The sequence below is a fragment of the Neovison vison genome, chromosome 4, assembly GCF_020171115.1.
Source record: "Neovison vison isolate M4711 chromosome 4, ASM_NN_V1, whole genome shotgun sequence".
Taxonomy (NCBI): domain Eukaryota; kingdom Metazoa; phylum Chordata; class Mammalia; order Carnivora; family Mustelidae; genus Neogale; species Neogale vison.
The window spans coordinates 229,965,924-229,984,932 of record NC_058094.1 but is presented as its reverse complement, the minus strand read 5'-3'; the positions used below and the strand labels follow the sequence as shown (position 1 = coordinate 229,984,932).

Below are 19,009 nucleotides of genomic sequence, written 5' to 3'. Positions count from 1 at the left end.
GATGAGCCTGTGGGCGCGTGTGCTGCGTGCCCCGGAGACAGCGCGGCTCGTGGGGACTCCGCGCACGGTAACTTCTCACAGCTCTGGCCCCGGAAGCCCAGGACTGAGGGCACGGTGGACTGGGTGTCGGGTGAGCCTCTGACCGCTGGCGTCCCGTCGCGGGGTGGTCAGCAGGCGGGGCGCGGGGCGGCTCTGGCGTCCTCCTCCGACGTGGTTCAGCCCGTCTGGGGCCTGCCACGAGCACACAGGAGTCGTGTCTCCACGACCGGCTTTATTCAGCAGAACAGCAACACCACAGCAGGCTCACGACTCTGAACTCAAAGACAGGGGCGCCGGGCGGGGGTGTCAGTCGTCAGGTGGCTGCCTTCAGCTCAGGTCCTGACCCCAGGGTCCTGAGATCAAGCCCCTCATCAGGCTCTCTGCTTGCAGGAAGCCTGCCTCACCCTCTCCGACCCCTCCTACCATGTTCCCTCTCTCACTGTGTTTCTGTCTGTCAAATACATAAATAGGGGCGCCTGGGGGGCTCCGTGGGTTAAGCCCCTGCCTTCGGCTCAGGTCATGATCTCAGGGTCCTGGGATCGAGCCCTGCATGGGCTCTCTGCTCAGTGGGGAGCCTGCTTCCCCCCCTCTCTCTGCCTGCCTCTCTGCCTGCTTGTGATCTCTGTCTGTCAAATAAATAAAATCTTTAAAAAAAAAAGCAAAACTCAATGACATTTCCTGAGAGTTCACTGGGTTTCTCATCTGCCACACGAGACAGAGCGACAGGACAGACACAGGACGAGGATAAGAAGTTAACAAGCCACGCAAGAAGGCCGTGCACGGGTGCGCAGGCGATGGGCAGACCCGGCCGGGGAGGATCTCGGCTCCGTGTGAGACCCAGCGGGCACGGCCTGCGGGGCAGCGGCCCTTCCCGTGCGGGGACGGGGAGGGTCAGCGTGGCGAGAGTGTGGCCCTGGCGGCGGTCAGTTCACGTGCCTGAGTGGGGCGGGTTCTCCAGCCCCGGTGCCGGCTGCGGGACCCTCCGCCTGCTGGGATGACTCCGTGCTGGCTGCGCAGTTGCCTCCCCCAGGCCCCGCCGCACGTGCCCGTCCTGAGCGCGGTGGGACAGGGCAGTACGCGGGAGCCGCTCGGTCTCCTGCAGGACAGGCGGAGGCGAGGCGGACGGGCAGCTGGGCGGGAGGAGCCTCCACGGACCCACGGCCGCCCAGGCGAGGGCAGAGACACGCAGGCGGGGGGGTCGGGGCGAGAGCCCACGTGGAGTCAGTCGCGGCCGGACCGGCTTCCGTTAACACCGTTCCAGACGCTACCTGTGCGCTGGGCAGTTTGGCTGAGAACCTAAACTGCCCTTAAAGTCTACTCGAAAGGAAACAAAGATGCGCCGACGAGCTTCTGTCGCCTGCGCTTTTGGGGTCAAAACCAGCTGATTTTCTCACCCATCAGCGGGTGGACACTTAAGTTTTCTCCATCTCTCAACACCCACACACCAGGCTCCCCAACTGTGCCCCCGTCTTGGCGTAAACCCGGGCCCAGGACTGCGGCTCCTCTGCTAACTGGGTGGCGCTCTGAGCAGCGGAGGTGAAGGGACTTGAAACTTGATCTAAGACGCTCCGCAAAAGCCTTGCTTTCCGTCCTGTGGTTCTAGGGCCAGCACGTGAAGAAGACACAGCAGGACAGCCCCACTGGTTCTGCCACGAGGTTCAAGCTTCTTTTTTTTTTTTTTTTTAAAGATTTTATTTATTTATTTGACAGACAGAGATCACAAGTAGGCAGAGAGGCAGGGAGAGAGAGAGGAAGAAGCAGGCTCCCTGCCGAGCAGAGAGCCCGATGCGGGGCTCGATCCCAGGATTCTGGGATCATGACCTGAGCTGAAGGCAGAGGCTTTAACCCACTGAGCCACCCAGGCGCCCCGAGGTTCAAGCTTCTTGACAGGTCACTAGCTCCTGACGGTGGCCGGGCAGACTCCGAGGGGCCCCGGGCGCACAGCCGCACCCGCCACCAGCAGAGGGCGCGCGTGCGGCCTGTGGACCCCCCGAGGCGACGGCGTCCGCGCCCAGGAGGGCAAGAAAGCCCCCCGCTGGGCACTCGGCAGAGTCCCCACGGAAGGCACAGCACCCCAGAAGGGTCTGTCCTGGGGCCAAAAGAGCAGGACAGCCTGTAAAGAGAACCGACCCCTCACTGCTGTTGGCAAAGGGTCTCCCATGGGGGCCCGAGGGTCCACATCTGCACGTTCACCTGAAACCTGCTTGGGTTGGCAAAGCTTTTCTTGATTCACAAAGCGACTTCATTCCACAAGGATTACAGAGCTGCCGGCTGTGTGCTGGGCATTATTCCGGGAGTCGGAACAGTGCCGTTGACACAAACTCCTACCCCCGTGACGCTTACATGCTAGTGGGGAGGGGGCGGAGGACGGACCTGCCCAGCATGGAGGCCATCACACATCAGACGGAACTAGCGCAGCCGAGGACGCTGTAAGGAAGTGAGGACGGGCCACGAGGGGCACAGAGAGCGGCGGCAGTTTTTAGTAAGAGGTAAGGAAAGACGACACTGAGCAAAGAAGTGCCTGAAGAAAGTGAGGGGGCACCTGAGTGTCTGTGGTACAGGGAGCGAGTGCAAAGGCCCTGAGGCCAGGGGCAGAAGCCAAAGCAGCCAGTGGAGCCCAGTGAGCAAGAGGGAGGGATCAGGTACTGTCACCAGGGCCTCGCCTCGGACTCTGATGGAGGAGGACCGGCTTAGGACCCCTGGTCTCCTTGGGCTACTGAGGTAAAAACAGACTGGAGGTGACCGAGGACAGGAGCAGGGGAACCTTGGAGAGGCACCTGCAGAGCCAGGCAAACCCAAGACTAGGACTCAGGACGGGAGGCGGCAGGACGTGGTGAGGAGTGGTCGGTCCGGCCGTGGCGGGAGCAGTGCCGGCAGGTGACCCGGGGCCCAGGCGGGGCTTGGCAGGTGTCTCCGGCTCACGGAGTCTGGGTCGAGGGGGGAGTGGAGGTACAGGGGAGTCCTCTGGACACAAACGCAGTGTGTGAACTGTTGTCTGCGTCTGGACTGGGACCCCCAGATACACCTGCTCGTGTGTGTGTGGGGGGAGGGAGCCACAAGGGGCCACAAGGGGTCACTGCCCGGCCCGTCTCCCAGCAACCCTGTCTGGGGCACTTGCGCTGGAGGGAACCAGCCTTGCTCCGCAGCAGAGGGCCCAGTACTGCCCAGAACGGAGGAAACGGATCCCACACAGCTCGGAGGCGTGGGGACACTCTGCAGCCCTGCCCTGAAGCACTTATCAACTCAAGACGCTCCGAAGTGACGTCATTGTTTCCTGACAGCTACCCAAGGACTGTCTGGGACACTTGAAAAAATGCGGACTGGTCAGCCCCCCCGGACCATCCCGTTCCAGCCGGGGACCCTGATCTGGGGTGAGCCTGCATTTCCCTGACCGTGAAGGACGGACCTGCTCGGCGCTCCGCGGTTCCCGACTGCCCAGTTACGGGGCTCGTCGAGGGCGCTGCTCTGCTGCCGGGAGGGAAAGTACAGGGGTGCCGGGCTGCACGGTGGGCCCCCAGCAGAGGTCCGTGTTCTCACCCCTAGAGCCTGGGAAGGCGGCCTTACGTGGGAAAGAGGACTTTGCAGGTGGGGTCACGCATCTTGAGGTGGGTCGCTCGGGCTCCTCGTCGGGCACCCGAGCAGCGCAGGCAGAGGTTTGACGTGGGCAGGAGAACGGCCACGGCACGGACTGCCAGCAGCCACCAGGAGGGGAAGAGGCAGAGAACAGGATCCTCCCCAGTGAGAGCCGGGTTGGCATCAAACGCCTCCGGGCCTCCCGCACAGAGGACAGAGGCTGCCGTTCCCGCCACCCGACGGGGGCATGGGACGGCAGCCACAGGAAGCTCATCAGACAGGAGATGAATGTTCGTGACGAACACGGGGCAATCCATGCAGCGGGACCCTCCGGCTGGCTCTCCGCTCTCGGGCCTAGTGTGTCCGGCAGCCACTTACCGCCTCACCCCAGCTGCTCCAGAGAGCGCCGTGTCCAAGCAGAAGCTTCTGGAAAGCTCAGCAGGCCACAGGCTCACCCAGAACCAGAACGTGTCTCTTGCCCGCAGCTCTAGTGGTCGGCCCGCCGGAGCCCCAAGAGGTGCTCAGACCCCGTGTCCCCACTCGACCGCACGCATGGTCCCACCTCCATGGCAAGCTCAAGGTCACCGGAAGGCTGCCCTCTGCTTTGACTCTGGGGGGAGAGAAAACACACGTGGCCCCAAGCCTCTGCAGGTGCGTCTGCTCCCCGGTGCTGACCCCAGAGCCCAGCGAGGAGGCCCGTGGTGGGGGCTCCCGGGTAAGGTGAACGGAGCTTCGGCTCATTAAGTGCGGACGGCGGAGCCGCCACACCCGGACTCACGCAGCGCGCCGAGTCGTCCCAAACACAGCGAGGGACGCTCCTTTCCGAGAGGCACCCAGAGGCAAACGGGGAGCCGTCCCCCACAGCAGGAGCGGAGGGGAGGGAAGACAGATGGGGGACTGTCCTCGGCCCGCCTCTGCAGAGGACACCGCGACGGCGCCTGACAGGGCAGCGTCCGGCTTCCTAAGGCCTGGGTCGGACGCCGTCGTCCACACCCGCAGCCGGTAGACGTGGCATCAAACCACGTGAGACCAGGCTAAAGTGAGCTTCTACTGCACGTCCCCGCGCAACGCGGCTGGGAAGCCCAAGTACCTAAGCATCCCCATCTCACACACCAGCGGATGCACCCAGTACTCAGGCTCTACGAACTCCCCTCAGAATCTTCTGGAAGCAGGGAGCTTTGCGTGGCCCACAGCCCTGCAGCCCACAGGTCCTCTCCGCTCTGCAGCGCCTCCCGCGGGACGCGCTGAAGCTGCCGACTGCAGCGGCCGGCACCGCGCCAGGAGATGCCTCTGGACGACGAAGACAGACCTCGGCGCACACCTTCGCCCGCGGACGGCGGTGTCGGGGAAGCCGCGTCCCGCGCGGCACCACGTGGCTGTCAGTTCAGACTGGTCACTGCTCACTCGGAATGCCCCCTGGGCCAGAACAGACGAATTTCAAAGCGCAGACTGTTCTCCGTTTCTGAGCTTCTGTCTCGGCTGCAAGAGCTCAGCGAAGGAGTGGCTTTGGTCGGCTTCTTCAGGTTCTTTCTGTTTTACTTGCATCACCGTACGCCTTTGGCCGTTTCTCTCTCTTTAAAGTGTGAGGCAGCTTCAGTACGAAATTCTGCCAAGCTCCCCACTCCCACTGGGGAAGCTTCCAGAGCCCTTCCTGTGCTGCAAGTCCCGTGAGCGTCGGCGGGTCTGCGAGGCCCAGGCTCCGTTCCCCATCGCTGCCGACGGTGTGCCTGCGACCGCGCGTGGCTGCCGCGGGCTCCGTGGAGCTCGCTGGGCTGTGCGGAGGTGTTCCCGCGACTCGCCGGTGGAACTGTCACCGGCACCGAGGACGGCCAGCCGGGGCCCACCTGCAGGCGGGCGTGAGAAGTACCAGGATGAAGCCCGGCTTTACCTCAGCACCCCGGCTTGCACACGAAACCGCCAGCAGCAAGCACAGAGTAGGACGCTACACAGCGAGGCAAACAAAGCACAGGAGATCTTCCTGCACGTGTCTTGCTAACCACGCGGAGAGCCGTGAGGAGGCGGCGTCCCTCCCGGGCGGGGGCTCTGGCCGGCAGCAGCCCCGAGAAGGGCAGCCCAGCGAGCGCCAGGAGGGCACGCAGGTGTGCGGGGGGCAGCGTGTCCGTGCAGGGGTGGCGGCTTCCTGTGCGGCCTGGCGGGGTCTCAGCAGAGCCACAGGGTGTCTTTCCACCTCGTTACCTGACGCCATGTACGCGCCCGGGGGAAATAATCGTTCCCGTAGCGAACCACAATGATCTCGGGGGACTCCAACACAATCTTGGGGAAAAAAACATTTAATGCAAATATTTAACCACTGAAACATACAAATAAATAAATAGGCTCAGGAGAGCTGAGAAAACCCAAGTAAGTGTAACCGCCGCTGCCTTCGGTCCCAGACAGTCTGCTTCCAGAATACGCCTAACAAAATGCACAAACCACTATGCCGAGAAGGTCCAGAACGTCCAATGTAAACCAACCTAAAATAAAGATAAAACCAAGGACAAACCCTAATTATTTTATTTCTGTATATCAAGACTACAAATAGCATTTAAACACTTAATTTATTATTCAAATTATGAAATTATACATTTTGTTTTGATATGGTCATTGTCTTAAAAGTGTCATTCAGTTTCCCCGCATTTAAAAGCATATTGCTAATTCTGGTCAATTCCATAGGACAGCCCCCGCAGCCCCAGTGGCAGGAAACGCTAGGTGAGGCAGAGGAGGTCAGAGCGAGAGCCCTCAGGCCCCCGGCGTCAGCGAGGGTCGGTCTGGCTCTCCCAGTGGGTGCTCAGACGCGCTCCCTGCTCTCAGAGGCCGACATCACCCAGCAACAAGGTACGTCCTGATAAAGTGCCTTCTGAAGAGTCACCAGCACCCTCCCCCCGGACACGCGACTGGGGCTGTCCGGTCTTCCTCTGGAGCAGCACCGTCGAGAAGCAGAGGGTGCAAAAGCCTGGCGCGCTGCCCAGGGACCGGGGAGAGGGGCGGGCGCGGCCCCGGGGTGCGGAGGGTGGGCGGCCTCGAGGTCCCGCCACAGCAGGCCGTGCCCAGTGCAAAGCCGCAGCCCGCCACTTTGGTTCAAGTGACTCAGATCGATGCCAGTGTCTGCTCTCCCCCAGCCGCCGCCGATCCCGGGCCACACGCGCTGCGGGACAGGAGAGCCCCTCCCCTCTCCCGGAAGCCCGCAGCCGCGCTGGGAGCTGGACGCGGGAGCCCCTCGTCCGCCCACACACCCCCCCCCACAGGAACAGCCGGCCGGCACGATGCGGTCAGCGTAAACCGAAACAAGCATGCTCGTCCCGTTCAGGGGAATGGCTTAAAAAGCACAAATAAAATATTATCATTGCTGTGTATTTTCCAAACCTAACCACGTTGGGAAAAGGCAGCAGGAGAGAAAACGCCTTCAGTTTGAACAGTCAGGACTGTAAACAATTCCGCCACACGAGAAGCAGGAGCCCCGAGAGGATGCGCCTCCAGCTCTCAGGCCGGGCGTGTCTGCCGACGAGCACCGCGCTGCCGCCCCCGGCCCCCAGCTCAGGAAGGGCTCAAGTCCACTAGCAAAGCCAAAGCTTCTTCTTTGGTTAATTTCACTGAGTTGCCACTAGTCTCAACACGGCGCCCCTTTCGGCCGCCACAGTAGCCGCACGGCACGGGACGCGTGTGAGTCCACGCTGTCGGAAAAGCAGTGTCCATCTAAGTGAGTGACCATGACTTCACGGACCATCTGGAACGAGGGGGAGGGGAGGGAGGGACGGGGGGGGCAGGAGAGCTGCGGGAGTCCGGCCCCAGCGCCCTCGCGGCCGGGGGTGCTGCCCGCGGTGCGGGCCCTGGTCGCTCCTCAGGGGGCGGCGCCGCTGCGCTCCGCTCAGCTCAGCTCGAAGCCAGCAGCGCACTCGATGGCGTACAGCAGCTTGCTGCGCAGCAGCGCCTCGTCGCGGAACTCTGGCAGCTTGAGCAGGTTCATGCAGGTGCTGGCCGTGGGCAGCCGCTCCAGGTCGGAGCCTCCGTTGTGAATGCAGAAGGCGGGGTACAGCTCCTGAAAAGAGAGCAGGCGTGCAGGACGCGGCCTTAATGGGCGGCCCCTGGATGGACTTTTTAAAAGCACACAAAACCCGCCTGCTCCCAACGGGAAAACGCCGTGGTTGCATTTTCCCGAAAGACGTCCGGTTTCTGGCGGTGCTCGAGCCTGCGCGCTGCGGACGGCAGGCACTGGGCACCACGCTTCGTGCAGGAGAAAGGGCGAGAAGGACATCCACTCGTGGGAAACAGAACCTCTCCCCTGAGCAGGGCCTCCACGGTCGTTTAAGAAGGCATGAGTGTGCAGACGTGAACGCCGGCGGCTGTGGCCTGTGTCAGAGCAGACAGAAGCCGCCGGGGGAAGGAGCAGCGGGGAGGGACAGTGGCAGAGCACGTCTTCTCCAAACTCAGAGCCACATGGATGTCCCAACAGAAAAAAAAAAAAACAAAAAACAAACCAAAAAAACAAATTCATTCAAATGGGGAGGAAAACAGTGATCTTAAAATACTGAAAGCAAGGGGCGCCTGGGTGGCTCAGTGGGTTAAGCCTCTGCCTTCGGCTCAGGTCATGATCCCAGGGTCCTGGGATCGAGTCCCGCATCGGGCTCTCTGCTCAGCAGGGAGGGAGCCTGCTTCCTCCTCTCTCTCTGCCTGCCTCTCTGCCTGCTTGTGATCTCTCTGTCAAATAAATAAATAAAATCTTAAAAAAAAAAATACTGAAGCAAAATGAAACCAAGGAAGCTACACTCTGGTGGCTGAATCTCACAGCGAGGCATTGTTCTGAGTGGTTTTCTGTTTCTTTTTATAGATTTTATTTATGGGCACCTGGGTGGCTCAGTCAGTTAAGTGTCTGCCTTCGGCGCAGGTCATGATCCCAGGGTCATGAGGTCAAGCCCTGCATCAGGCTCCCTGCTCAGCTGGGAGCCTGCTTCCCCATCTCCCACTCCCCTGCTTGTGTTCCTTCTCTCGCTGTGTCTCTGTCAAATAAATAAATAATATCTATTAAAGAAAAAAAAAACAAAAAACAACTCCGATATGAAGAACTGAGAAGAGAAACTGGAGGCTGAAAAGTCCATATTGTTTACGACCTCACCTCCGCTGGGATGGCTACTATCAGAAAACCAGAAAGTGGGGGCACCTGGGGGGCTCAGTTGTTCAGTGTCTGCCTTCAGCTCAGGTCATGATCCCAGAGTCCTGGCGTCGAGCCCCACGTAAGGCTCCCTGCTCAGTGCAGAGTCTGCTTCTCCCTCTCCTTCTCCCTCTGTGCTCCCTCCCTCTATCAAATAAATAAAAACATCTTTAAAAAAAGATTTTATTGGGGCGCCTGGGTGGCTCAGTGGGTTGAAGCCTCTGCCTTCGGCTCAGGTCATGATCCCAGGGTCCTGGGATCGAGCCCCACATCGGGCTCTCTGCTCGGCGGGGAGCCTGCTTCCCCCCAACTCTCTGCCTACTTGTGGTCTCTCTCTGTCAAATAAATCAATAAAATCTAAAAAAAAATAAAGTTATAAAAAAAAGATTTTATTGATTTGTTTGTGAGAGAGGGCTCGAGCGTGAGCAGGGAGCCCACCAGGCGCCCCCCGCCCACGCCCGTGGTGGTGTTCTGAAGCCACGTGGCGTTCCATAGAACTGGTGCCCATCCACACAGAACGCCCCGGACCATGAGAGCCGAGAACTCACTAGGAGATGAAGCAAAGGAGCAAATGAAAACCACAACTATCACCGGTAAGACAAAATCCAAAAGTAAAATAAAAAACAAAAACCTTGGAAGTCTGAATTTGAATTGGAAATGTCAGTCTGAACTTGTGATGTGATGTTCTCTTGGGGGAAAACCCACCCGTCTGCGAGCGCCGTCTCGGCGTCCAAGCCCGGAAATCACGACCATGCGCGACGACAAACAGCCGGACGCGTGGGTTTCAGCTTCTGCGAACCTACTTCTCACGGGAAGGACCCAGGACCCCCACGGAGCCAGGAGAACCACCTGACGAGCGTGGCCACGTGCCAGCCCACCAAGCCACCCCGCAGTCCCCGAACGTGGGCGCTCGCTCCGAGGGAAGGGGACGCCTGCAGTGGCCGAGGTGCGCGGGTGCTGAAGCCACGGGCGCACGCTGGTGGCCAGGAGCCGAGCGGAGGGCTGCCCCGGGCGCTGGCTCACCCCCGGTCCTGGGAACCGGCAAGTGAACAAAGATCACGGCTTATTCGACCATCTCTGCACGGAGCCCTCGGTGTGACCCACGAACTGGTGAGAAAAAAATAAACTTTTCTTCACAGGCGACGCCAGCTGGGACGTGAGGAGACGCTGCAGTCGGCAAACGGCTGCTTTACCGGCGCAGGACGGAAGGGATCTGGGGGCAGCGGCAAGGGGCGTCTGCCACCCGTGGGCCCACCCGACTCCTGCCCCGGCCCGGCCCCCGCCGCCGCGACGCTGGCGCGCAGACAATGTTACCCACGCGACGTTACCGCCAGGAGAGAAATTCAGGTCTGGAGGCTGCGGACCCTCTAGCGACCAGGCTCACGGGACAGACAGAGGAGCGACCCAGCCCCTCCGTGAACTCAGGGACCAGGGGCAAGAGAAGGGGGCGGCAGACAGGTGGCTCGCTTGTCCCGGGGCGCTGGCGGACAAAGTCTCCGCGGCCTGGCCACCGGCCCCTGAGCGCCGCGCCGGGGTCTTCCGCGCAGGCCCACGGAGATCTGTGCCCCGAGAGAGAACGGCTCCCCCCGCCCCACCCGAAGTCGGAGGACGTCCGCGTACTCCGGACACTGTCGTGGACCTCGGTCACGGTCCACGCGCTCCTCTGTCTCCGCGCTCTGCCCTCCTGCTTTTCTGCGGCTGTGCGGCGTCCTACTGGATGTGACGCGGCCCCGCTGGCCCACGGACAGTCAGGTTACTTCTTAATTTTACAAATTAAAAGGGGTGAGGGGACAGGTACGTCCCCTCACCCCCGTGCAGGCGCGTGTGCCCGTGGGTAACTCGACTGGGCAGGCCGTGCGCGGAGCTCTGCGGCGGCCACAGTGACCGCACCCTCTCCCGCGCACAGCAGCTGCACCCGGCCCCGGTGCGGTCCGCGTGCCCGCCCGCAGCAGGAGCCCGATGACGTGCCGACGGCCTCCGGCCCGAAAGCCTGCCTCTGCCAACGCTCGAGCAAGCGTGCTTGTAGCCCCGGTGCTGAGGGATTTCAGACACGCTGCCGGAGCCTGCACCCCTCACTGCACCAGGAAACGGGGCCCAGGAAAGCAAAACGGCCCCCATAGGCGCCTGGCTGGTACCTGGAATAGATGGTTTCTCCTCGGGGTCAGTGCCCTGTGCACCTGTCACAGGCTTCCTCCTCCGAGCTGTGACAAGACACCTGTGCTTCCCACAGCAGAGCGAAAGCTCACTCAGACGGCGGCGGGCACCTTCTCGCGCAATCCGCCTCCCTCTTGACTCCCCGCGAGGCCAGCCTGGCGCGGGCACAGGAAGCCTCGACGCACAGCCCTGACCTCCCTCCCAGGACGGCGTCCTCAGCAGACAATCCAAGACACAGATCATGACTCACGCACAACGAGGTTCCTAGCCTCGTGCGGAAGAAGAGTTGTAATCAACTAATAAGAAACAGGAAGTCAATTGTGGTAAATTTGCAGGAGGGGACATTACGAAATTTATTAAAATTATTTCAAGTATCTGCTTCCCCCTCTCTCTCTGCCTGCCTCTCTGCCTACTTGTGATCTCTCTGTGTCAAATAAATAAAATCTTAAAAAAAATTTCAAAGATGTTTTAATATGAAGAAAAATGATCCTGACGTAACGCTAAGTGAAAAAAAGCCTCTATTATAGGCTTAAATTATATTCAAGAATTATGATCAAAGAGCATAAAAAATTAATTCCCTACGAGCCACCACCATGGAAATGAGAAGACAAAATCGGAGCGATGCCCCTGCTCAGATGGGGGCCCTGGGAGGCACCTGCACCCCGTCCCCAGCTAGCCCAGGCGGCTTCCGGGCGGGTTTTGCCTCGTTCGCAGGCTGAATTTAGCACGGACCTCACAGCGCGGGCACGGCTGGGAACGGCGCGGCCCACACGACGCTGACTGCAGACTTACACGCGGCTCACCAGCCCGGGTACGTTTCAGCTAAACTGAAAGCTTCATTTAAACAGTATATGTGGCACATAGTGTGTGTTAAAACCACTGTCTTTTAAAAAATTATAGTTTATTTGCCACTTTAAGTGTCTCATCAAAGTGTCAGAACAGGAACCAAAAGAGAAACAGAAAGCACATTAATTACATTTATTATTTCACATTCTGACTACATGGAGCGCAGTTAATTTTCTCAAATGCTTGAATAATCTAAGATGAAAACATCACAGTTTTGAAATACAAAAGGACCTCTGAAGGCAGAGTCAGCGGCACAGGGAAGGGGAGTGACCAGCTACATGGGGGAGCCTGAGACACATTTTGAATTAAATGCCCCATTTCGGCGTTTCTTTCATAATGCTAATTGAATTTCCTCCTTGGAGCCTTAAAAGTAAAAAAAATGAAGTTCTTCATTGAAATCTGAGTCAAGGGCACTGTGTCGTGCATAATTAAACAGAGCACAACGGGAATTTGCATTAATTCAGAGTGAGAAAAATCATCAATTTGTTACGTGGCCCGATGGCAACTTAACAATTTTCTACAGCACTTTAATGATTTTTTTGTCTGTAACAATCACATTCACTGAACATATTAAACTTTAATTAGCTTTAGCAGACGCTATTCTTCTCCAATAATGCAGCACTGAGTTTTGTAACTTTAAATTATGCAGGTTTGCCTTTGCTCCTTATGGCACTTGGACTGAAGGACAGTCTTGCCCGGCCTGACTAGCCAACTGGAAAGCACAAATATTAAGGTGATTTCTTCCACTCTGGAGTCTGACTTAGGACAAATGCAAAGATATCTGAAAACTCTAAATTTTACATTTAATATATTTTAGATCCTTGGAAAAATCTAAACTAGGAAGACTGTCTCATAGCTCCGCAAAGAATTTTTCATGGTCTGATGACAGCTCAGTCGTGACTGTGTGGGGTCACTAAGAGGGACCAGAGCTCACTATGACTCCATGCAGGACTTCTCTTTTTATAAAGTTTTATTTATTTCTTTGTCAGAGAGAGAGAGAGGGAGAGAGCACAAGCAGGGGAAGTGGCAGCAGAGGCAGAGGGAGAAGCAGGCTTCCTGCAGAGCAAGGAGCCCGATGCGGGACTCGATCCCAGGACCCTGGGACCATGACCTGAGTCGAAGACAGACACTTCATGACTGAGCCCCCCAGCTGCCTCTCTACGTGGGATTTAAAAACCTAACGTAAAGCCCCTCACTTCTCCTCTCCTTTAAACTTGCAACACTCTCTCAGGCCTTTTAACACATTCTCCTCCAGTTCCCAAATCTCTGGAACCTTCCCCTTCCAGCCACACCCCTAATTCTTACCAGCCCTCGACGAAATTAGTCAGGATCCGGCAGAAATCTCTGGGTCCTCCTCTCCGTTCTGATGGGAGTGGGCCTTCCAAACCTCCTTTCATGGAACTAGGTCCTTACTTTCCTTACGTCTAGGTTTGGTGTCCTTTTGAAGCAGGAAGATTCTAGAAGCCTGGTTGCTCATAATAAAAGGTTGCTGATAAAACTACCCGACCGTTACTGCAATCTTAGCATGTCTCATGACTGTTTACAGGACCAGATGATAAAACTTGGTCCCCAGAAGGCCCTTTCCATGGGTTGGCGCGCCGCCCCCCGCTCTTCCCGCTCTCCAGGCCCCACCAGGAACATCCCCAGACTGCATGACATGCCACGAGGAACTGAACGGCAGAGCCGTCCGTGTTTATTCCAGGCTGCTGCCTGGTTTTCCTCAGAGTCACAGAGGCCCGTTTTCCAGTGTGGGCCCGTGGGCCAGTGCTTGGCACCACGTAGTCGGCCCAGCCAGGGCCGGTTCCACAGCGAGCCTGAAACACCGCTCACTTTCTGAGTCCCTGCTGACGTGTACCGCTGGTATGCAGCAGGGTTTTTTTAACCCAGTCTGGAAGTTGTCCCCTTAACAGGTGAGTTTATTCTATGTCCCTTGCAATGGTTCGGCTCTCTCATTAATGTCCCGTATCTACTGCAGGACTCTTAGTGTGTTCTGTGTCTGATTGATGAAGTGGCTTCCGTGTGCCTTGCTGGGCACGCTTACTTCCTACCTTGGTACTCTGCAAGACAGAGGAGTGATTTTTAGTTCTGGTTTCGCTGAAAATGACTCACCGCTTCCAAAGTACAGCAGCGCCCGTTGCACAAGCCCTGCCCGCACGCACGCCCCCTCCCTCTTCTCCCCTCCACGGCTCCGGCTCGGCGGTCCCACTGGGTGCCGTGCGGAGCTCCTGACAGTCAACTTCTTTTTTTTTAAGACTTCTAAAAAAATTTTTTTTAAAGATTTTATTCATTCATTTGACAGAGATCACCAGTACGCAGAGAGGCAGACAGAGAGAGAGGGAGAAGCAGACTCCTCACTGAGCAGAGAGCCTGATGCGGGGCTCGATCCCAGGACCCTGGGACCATGACTTGAGCTGAAGGCAGAGGCTTAACCCACTGAGCCACCCAGGCGCCCCTCAAAGTAACAATTTAAAGAATAACTCCTACCATCTAACTCACTGATCGAAGGTTCCGGAGGACATGCCTCTCTGTTCGTTAACCCAGCAGAGCAGAACTCCGCGCTTACCCGCACTGATACTCTGCCCTATCATATACATACGCACCGCTGTGTATTTTAAACTATTAACGTTGCTTTATTTTAATTGACAATGAATAAGGGAACCACTAACTGTCCCCTGACTAAATTTAATTGCTAAAGATATTAAGTTGAGGGCGCCTGGGTGGCTCAGTGGGTTAAGCCGCTGCCTTCGGCTCAGGTCATGATCTCGGGGTCCTGGGATCGAGTCCCGCATCGGGCTCTCTGCTCAGCAGGGAGCCTGCTTCCTCCTCCTCTCTCTCTCTCTCTCTGCCTGCCTCTCTGCCTACTTGTGATCTCTGTCTGTCAAATAAATAAATAAAATCTTTAAAAAAAAAAAAAGATATTAAGTTGAACTAATGAGGTAATCATCAATTATCGGAACTGATAAGTAACACAAAATAAGTAACAGGGAACAACCAGGGAAAATACACCCCTGACCCCGTGCACAACGACGGTCTGAACCCCACGAGTCCACGAGCACACGGATGTTTCAATAAGCACACATCTGCACCACAAGGGCACCTTCCTGCTACGAGGGCCGCTCCCTGTCTGGCTGCCTTCCTCTGGGGATACCGCGGCGCGGCACAGGCTCACCGGCTGCCCCTGTCAAGAGCTGTTCGCAGTTAAGTTCTGGAAGCGTCAAGAGGCGCCTGTGGATCTTCTCTGCGCGGTGGGGGTGCAGAGGTCCCCGGCTCTTCCGCTCCCCTTCTCCTCTCCCCAAATACCCTACCTCCCTGCTTTTAGCTTGTGCTCTCCTCAGCGAGGAGAACACGGAGGAGACGGTCCTTTACGTCCCGCGAGCCCAGCCCCGGGGCCCCAGCCCGGTCCCAGGCCATCGTGACCACAGCTGCCCTCAGCTAACCCGGGACCCGCGCCAGGAATGCGCGTGGTGACCCGCGCATCAGGATCCGGCGGACACTTAGCGCCAGCAGGGACAGAAAGACCTGGCGCCGCCCGGGCTGCCCACGACGAGGCGGCGCAGGCGTCCGGTCACCCGCGCAGCCCTTCCTGCTCCGAGCGGTGCGGGGGCCGCTTACCTTGAAGCCCAGCAGAGGCGGGCGGGAGCAGCTCGTGACGAACTTGAGCAGCTTGCGCTTCTCCTCGTCCGTGAAGCCTTCCACGACCCTCCAGAAGACTCTGATGACCGGGTGGTCGGCCGAGTAGCCTCCTGTGGGGACGAGAACAGACGCGTCAGCGCGAACATGGGCGCCGGCGTGGGGCTCCCCCGGAAACGCAGAGCGGCCACCTGCGGCGCGGCGTGACCCCACCTGCCGGGGCCGGAGGCGACACCCTCTCCCCGGACAGCTTGCTTCTAAGCAGGCTCGAACACCCCCCCGGCCGCGTGACTGGGCCAGCCGGGTGGCCTGGCTGCTCTGCGACCCAGACCTGAGGCCCGAGCGACGGTGAGCCCGGGCACGACGCCGCACAGGGTCCGAGCGTTAACAACCGGTCTCTGAGGGGCAGACTCTACCCAGGGACGTTTGCGAGAGACACGGATCCGAAAACTTGTTTCTAACACACCGGTTACTCTGCCCGCGGGATCTAAGCGTCTCGCCGCACTTGACCGCCCCCCGCCCGGCCAGCAGCGAGCGCGCGCGGGACACCTGCTCTCCGCGGCGGCCGCTTACTCCTCTTCATCTGGTTAAGTGCTTCCTAAAACTGAAATAATTGCTAGATATTGTTCCCCCATTGTTAATAGGCTACAGAAATAACATCGATAAAATATCTTAAGTGCATTAATTGGCACCAAAATGAATATGATAATATTTTAAAGCCTATTTACTGGAAAAGCGGAGATCATTAAAGGTCTGAGCTTCCAGTGCGGGCGGGGGGTGCAAACAGCCCAAGACAGCTTCTTGGCAAAGGAAAGGCTGGACTGATTCCCCTTCTGTGAACTGATGACTTGAGAGTGGGGACAGAGTGACCTTAGGTATTCTCTGCCTCTACGTAAACATTCGAGTTCAGACTTACAGCAGTAAAAAGTAATGACAGAAGGGGACATACGTGCACACGTTTATGTACCGATAAATGCACGCGAATTTGCCTATTTATGTCCGCGTCAGCAGACTCAGACGTCGGCAACCATGGCCGCACCGCCCTTGGAACACCCCCCCTTCTCAAACGAGTCCCACGTTCCTGGCAGACCACCGAGGCCTGCGGGCTCCGCACATGCGCTCTCAGGGAGGCTGGTGCACGTGGGGGAATAGGGCCGCGATGGGGCGCCTTCACCGGCACCAGCTCCAGACCCCGCCAGAGTGACCTTGCGGGAAAGCTGGGAAAACAGGACTGAGAAGTCTGCATGGGGTTCTTTCTTCAAATCATACATTTCACCAGTTAAACTTTCTTTTTTAAAAGATTTTATTTGAGACAGAGGGAGAGTGAAGAGCAGGAGGTTTTCATGTAAGTTGAGTCATACCACATAGGTCCGGTTTTGTGCCTGGCTTATGTCTCTTGGCATGACGTTTCGAGACGTATCAGAACTTCGCTCCTGTCGAAGACTCAGTGACACCCACTGCCGCGCAGAGACCACACCTGCTCCTCCGTCCATCGGCAGGATGCCGTTCGGGAGGCCCCCCTCTGGGCCCGTGTGAATGATGCTGTGTGAACACCCGCGCGCAAGTACGCGTTCAGTCCCTGCTTCCAATGCCCTCGGGTACACACGCGAGAGCAGAATTGCTGGGCCCGATGGTAAGTCTGTGTTTGGCTTCCTGCGGAGCCACCAGACCATTTTCCATAGTGGCTACTTTACAGGCCAGCACCCAGCAAGGGTTTCAGTTTCTCCACATCCTTGACCACACTTGTTACTCTCTGCGTGGTGCCTGTGTGAGTCGTCTTCATGGACGGGTGACCTGTTTCATGCTGTCTCACGTGCATCTCCCTCACGACTGGTCACATTTGGGTATCTCTTTGGAGAAATGTCTATTCACCTCCTTGTCCCATTTATGACTTGTCTTGTCTTCTTGTTGATTTGTAAGAGTTCTTTATATATTCTGAACACATATATATGATTTCCAAATATTCTCCCCTTTTATAGGTTGGCCTTTTTACTTTCTTGATCATGTCTTTTGATGTATAAAGTTTGTAATTTTGATGAAGTTCCATTTCTTTTTTTGCTTACGCTTTTGCATCATACCTAGGAATCCAAAGTCAAATCCAAGATCATAAAGACTTACCCCTTTTCTCCTAAGAGCTGTATGCTTTTAGGCCCTACATTAAGGTTGCTGAGCCATCTGGAGTTCACTTTTGTATATGGTGTGAGGTAGGAGTACAGCCACTTTTTAACTCATGGTCAACTTTTGCAAAGAGCTACCATCATTTTACATGCAGCCAAGAGGGTTCCACTTTCTCCATGTACTAACATCTGGTACTCGTCTGCCTTTCTGATTCCAGTCTTTCCGGGGGGTACACAGTATTCTCTCATCACGATCTGACTTTGTGTCGAATAGCTGTTGCTGGGCTAATTTGCTTACTGGCCATTTATATGTATGTTCTTAGGTGAAACTTTTTTTGGGCCATGTTTTAAATCAACTGCTTGTCCTACGAAGTTGTAAATGTTCTTTATATATATTATACATATCACCTGAACATGGTTTCTTCCAATCTGTGGCTTCCCTTTTCATTTTCTTAACAGTATGTTTTGAAGCACAAAAGCTTCAATTTTGAGGAAGTCCAACTTACTTTCAATTTCTTTTTTCTGGCTCATGCTTTTGGTGTACAACCAAAACCTCCGTCCAATCCAAAGGCCGTGCAGATTTTCTCCTTTATGTTCTTTTAGAGGTTTTATAGTTTTGGCTGTTACCTATGGGGCTCCCGGCCCGCTGAGCTCATTTCTGCACGTGGCGTGAGGTAACTGAAGCTCTCGGTTTTCCATGTTATTGTTGTCCCAGGACTGCCATACCGTCAAGTGAATGGTCAACGGACCGTAAACGTGCGGATTCTCTTCTGAACCCCCGATTACGTCGCATCGATCACTGTGCCCGTCCTGGTGCCAATTCCACAATGTCCTGACCACTGCGGCCAAAGGAAGTTTTAAATCCAGTGTAACTCCCTTAACTTGCTCTTTTGCAAAACTGTCTCAGCTATTTTGGGTCCTTTCCATTTCAAAATGAACTTAAAAATCAGCCCGTGTGTTTCCACTGACAGGCCTGCTGGGATTTTGGTAGGGCTGCGCGGAATCTGTCGATGAACATCGGGCGATACGGAATGTCTGACCTGTGATGCCGGGCTGTCCCCTCTTCCTCTGCGCGGTGGCGTGTGCGCCACAGCGAACGGGTCCTACGCATACACTCGCTTTGCTGTGTCTACACTGTACTCTTTTTGCCGTTACCCTGAATGAAACTGCTTAATTCTGTTCTCAGATTGTGTGTGAGACCAACGTTGGTTTGTGGTACTGATTTGTGCTGAAATGGTTTTTTAGTTCTCATTTTGTTTTTCTGTCAAGCTATCTATGAAGAAAGCCGGTTTTACTTCCTTTTTGGGGGTGGAGGGGCACAGGGAGAGGAGGGGGAGAGAGAATCTTTTTTTTTTTTTTTTTAAATTTTATTTATTTATTTGACAGGCAGAGATCACAAGTAGGCAGAGAGGCAGGCAGAGAGAGGGGGAAGCAGACTCCCGGCGGAGCAGAGAGCCCGATGCGGGGCTTGATCCCAGGACCCCGGGACCATGACCCGAGCCGA

The 19,009-nt window shown here is 56.6% G+C and overlaps 1 protein-coding gene across 3 annotated transcripts in view; it reads right to left on the bottom strand.

The window, feature by feature from the left end:
• Positions 1-245: 245 nt before the first annotated feature.
• The window catches only part of UBE3C (ubiquitin protein ligase E3C), a 112,204-nt gene continuing 93,440 nt past the window's right edge, over positions 246-19,009 (bottom strand). The window contains exons 22-23 of one of the 3 annotated variants that reach the window (XM_044246927.1): positions 15,371-15,501; positions 246-311 (exon numbers count right to left, since the gene is read on the bottom strand). In XM_044246927.1, the coding sequence (XP_044102862.1) occupies positions 276-311; positions 15,371-15,501 (167 nt within the window). In that variant the 3' untranslated portion in view covers positions 246-275. Of the gene's footprint in view, positions 312-6,108; positions 7,649-12,907; positions 13,816-15,370; positions 15,502-19,009 lie in introns of those variants that run through there. The other 2 variants (XM_044246925.1, XM_044246926.1) reach the window with 2 other exon arrangements.